The 3,483-nt window shown below is 34.2% G+C and overlaps 1 protein-coding gene across 1 annotated transcript; it reads left to right on the top strand.

Moving 5' to 3' along the window:
* Window positions 1-639: 639 nt before the first annotated feature.
* Window positions 640-1,863, top strand: LOC138903930 (acetylajmalan esterase-like). Its single transcript, XM_070192500.1, has 4 exons — window positions 640-736; window positions 956-1,150; window positions 1,288-1,436; window positions 1,530-1,863. The coding sequence occupies exons 1-4, from the start codon at window positions 640-642 to the stop codon at window positions 1,653-1,655; spliced, it is 567 nt and encodes a 188-aa protein (XP_070048601.1). The 3' UTR covers window positions 1,656-1,863.
* The last annotated feature ends 1,620 nt before the right edge of the window (window positions 1,864-3,483 follow it).

The following is a 3,483-nucleotide window of genomic DNA, read 5'->3' as shown; positions in this document are numbered from 1 at the left end:
GAAGATTGATGTTTCTGGTTTTACTAATTTTGAGGATTGAGTTATTTTCATCAGTTAACGGCTTTACCTTTCCGTACTTCTATCATATTATTATTATTATATTACGTACAGGTTATTGTAAGTGATCTGCCTTAGCCTCGTCACTACTTCATCGAGGTTAGGCTCGACACTTACAGAGTACATGGGGTCGGTTGTACTCATACTACACTCTGCACTTCTTGTGCAGATTTTGGAGTCAGTCCCAACAGCGGTCAGTAGATTGCTCGGATCGATAATTGGACGGAGATTTGAGGTACAACTGCGAGTTTATATTAAATTGGTTTGTATTAAATAATCAAATGGTAGCGTGATACGTGGAACCGAAGACGGGTATAAAGTAAAGCTGCAATTAGCATCAGATAGACCCCGAAGGGAGCATGATCAACGTGGACAGATCGAATTTTTGCCATCGGATAACATTCAATGAAGAATATTCGCTGGCATTAAATGGGCAACCGTTGCAGAAAATATTTGCATTCATGGCCTGCCATTACATATTTATCAGTGACCCTTTTATTGTCATTTAAGAGAGGCTTGATCTTAGGATCTTGTTTGCATAGGTGTAACTATAAATAGTAGGCTTAACAGTCATTGCGGGACATGAGATTCTTTGCAAAATTTATGCTATATTCCATTCTCAAGCTCAATAAAATATCTTTATTTGCTCTTTACATTGTTCTTATTTCTGTCCTTGGAGGCATTGCTCTCGGGGTCAAGTTTGTCATTTCCTTCGATTTTAACCGATAAGTCTTATTTTTAATCTTGTTTGTTATTTTTTGATTAAATCAGTTCGTTTGTATATAAATCACGTAACAAATTCAACTATACCGTTTTACGGGTAAACAATACGTAACCATTGTGTTAATATTAAAACAATGCATACTTATGTATGTTTCTTTAAATTTGTTTTTGACAGCTTTGGAATCTGGTCTTCGTCTCCTAAATCCCTACAAGCTTCAAAGTGCAAATTTTAGACATGGTGCGAATTTTGCAGTAGCAGGGGCTACTGCTTTATCAGAGCAAGTCCTGGAAGAAAAGAAGATTTCTACTTCTCACAAAAGTGTGCAACTTGATTGGATGTCTTCTCATTTCGAAACCACTTGCTCTACTGGTAATTAATTATATTTAGGTAAATACTTCCAATTAATTAAGGAAATATAATGGCGTTGGTTTAGAGTCTAGTACTTATAATTAGCTAACTAACGGCGCGCAAGTTGAATTGATATTTTTCTCTATCTTGCTTGCTAGATTGCACAGCAAAATTGAAGAAGGCTCTTTTCCTAGTTGGAGAAATAGGAGGAAATGAATTCAACTTTGGCTTATCGCAAGGTAAAACAATGGAAGAGCGGAGAAGCATGGTGCCAGAAGTTCTTCAGACCATCATTCAAGGTGTTAGAGTAAGTCTTAATTTTATTTTTAACTTTTGATAACATTCTTATACCCTTTTATTTATCTAAAGTCGTTTCCTAATGATCAATTCTTATTTTCAGAGAGTCATTGGTTTTGGGGCTACTCAAATTGTACTTCCGGGCAATTTCCCAATAGGTTGTATCCCAATTTCCCCAACGCAATTGAGGACCAACGATTCTACTGCTACGATGAGTACCACTGCTTGAAAGATTTGAATAATTTGGCATTTTTCTACAATAATCATTTGCAACAAGCCATTGAAGAGCTGAAAAAAGAGTACCTAAATATTACCCTGATTTATGGTGACTACTACAATGCCTATCTGTGGCTACTGGCTACTACAAAATGCCGTGAGTCTTGGTATGTGAGTAAAAATATCCTTTTTCTTTTTGCCCTATTTTTAACGAGTAATTTATGCAAAATACCTATTGAGCATAAAATAAATATATTTTCCTACCCATTTAAAAATTATTTATAATATATACTTACCCAATTAAAATTAATTATCCCTACCTATCCCAATTATCCATTTGGCTTGACTTAGCTTGATTTGACTTGGCTTGAATTGGTCTCGCTTGACTTGAATTGGCTTTGTTTGGTTTGGTTTAATTTAGTTTGAATGGTTAGGGGGTAAACCACATGGGCAATGGCAGGTAAATAATTTTCCAAACCGCCTGGGTATTTGCCAAAGATCCCATTTTTAATCATAAGTTTTTTTTTCTTGCTTTTTAGGTACTGTAAAGTTTCCAGTTTCCAAAAATTATTTTCTTTCTAGAATTTTACATCTTTTCTCTACAAAGCTTCTTCCTGAAAATCAATTTATCCTCCAAAATATATTTTTAAAATATACTTAATTTTCAAAAAGTATATCATGACATTTCCAAACTACATATATATGTATATTTATCGAAAAGTATATGCATTCACATATAAACTTAGCTTTCTTGCTTGAAATGTATTATATTGCAAGATTTGATAAAAACACGATACAGAAAGCTTGTTGCGGAATAGGAAGAGAATGTAATTTTGACATACATAAAAAATGTGGAGCTTCAAGAGTTCCAGTGTGTGTTGACCTCAGTGCATACATAGTTGGAATGGAATTCATTTGACACAACTAACATATAGTTGGTTGGGAAGATGTTACCCAAATTGAACTGCCATTATGTTCGTTACTCTTAATTTCTAGATGAGGTGTTTGAATTTAGAGCCCATATTCAAAATGAGCGCCCTAAACTATTCATGATTTTCTATTTAGACTCCAATTAGATATTTTAGGTATGTGAACAGGGCGGAGCGTGACATAATGGCGTGTAAAGTTGTGCCATGTGTTAAGTCTACGTCCCCAAATCAAACAGTACCTTTGCCACGTTCCGTTTTCTTGTCTCTCGCTTGGAAATTGGAAATCTTTTAATTCATTACAATATTTAAATATTAGAATATTACGTGAAAAGGAGAGAGTATTCGTTGAATTGTTCTCAACGTGGTGGCCGTGAAAAGTTGTGTCATGTGATAATTCAATGTAATCTAGCTGGTATTAGACTATTAGGTCCACAAATTTATTATTATTTCGTATTTACTACTACTACTATTATTATTATTATTATTATTATTATATTTTCATTGAGAGCTTTCTGCAGGAAAACAATACTAATAAATTTGTTGTCGATTTTCTTTTTTTCCAACAATTTGTTGTATGAATATATAAGGCTGAAGTTTCAGTTACTTTATGAAAAATTGGGCCACGGCCCTGACAATAACAGTGCTTGATCTACTAGCCATTTATTTGATGATCAGCTTCTTGGTTCTTCAGCAAAAAAGCATTGCGCAAATACTGATGCTTCAAAATCCACAATTGATGAAATGCGGATTTGATAAAATATATCAGTTGGGTGATTCAATTTCAGATACATGAAACAGCATCAGAGATGGCATTTGTGGAGCTCATACTGTATGTGGAAAATTTCCTTATGGAATGAATTTTTTCCAGAAAAAAACAATTGGACGTTGTTCTAATGACAAGAGTGAGTTGCT

This window comes from Nicotiana tomentosiformis, unplaced genomic scaffold (assembly GCF_000390325.3).
Source record: "Nicotiana tomentosiformis unplaced genomic scaffold, ASM39032v3 Un00180, whole genome shotgun sequence".
In the NCBI taxonomy this organism is placed as follows: Eukaryota; Viridiplantae; Streptophyta; class Magnoliopsida; order Solanales; family Solanaceae; genus Nicotiana; species Nicotiana tomentosiformis.
The sequence above is the reverse complement of the archived record's forward strand: the minus strand, read 5'-3'. Positions and strand labels throughout refer to the sequence as shown.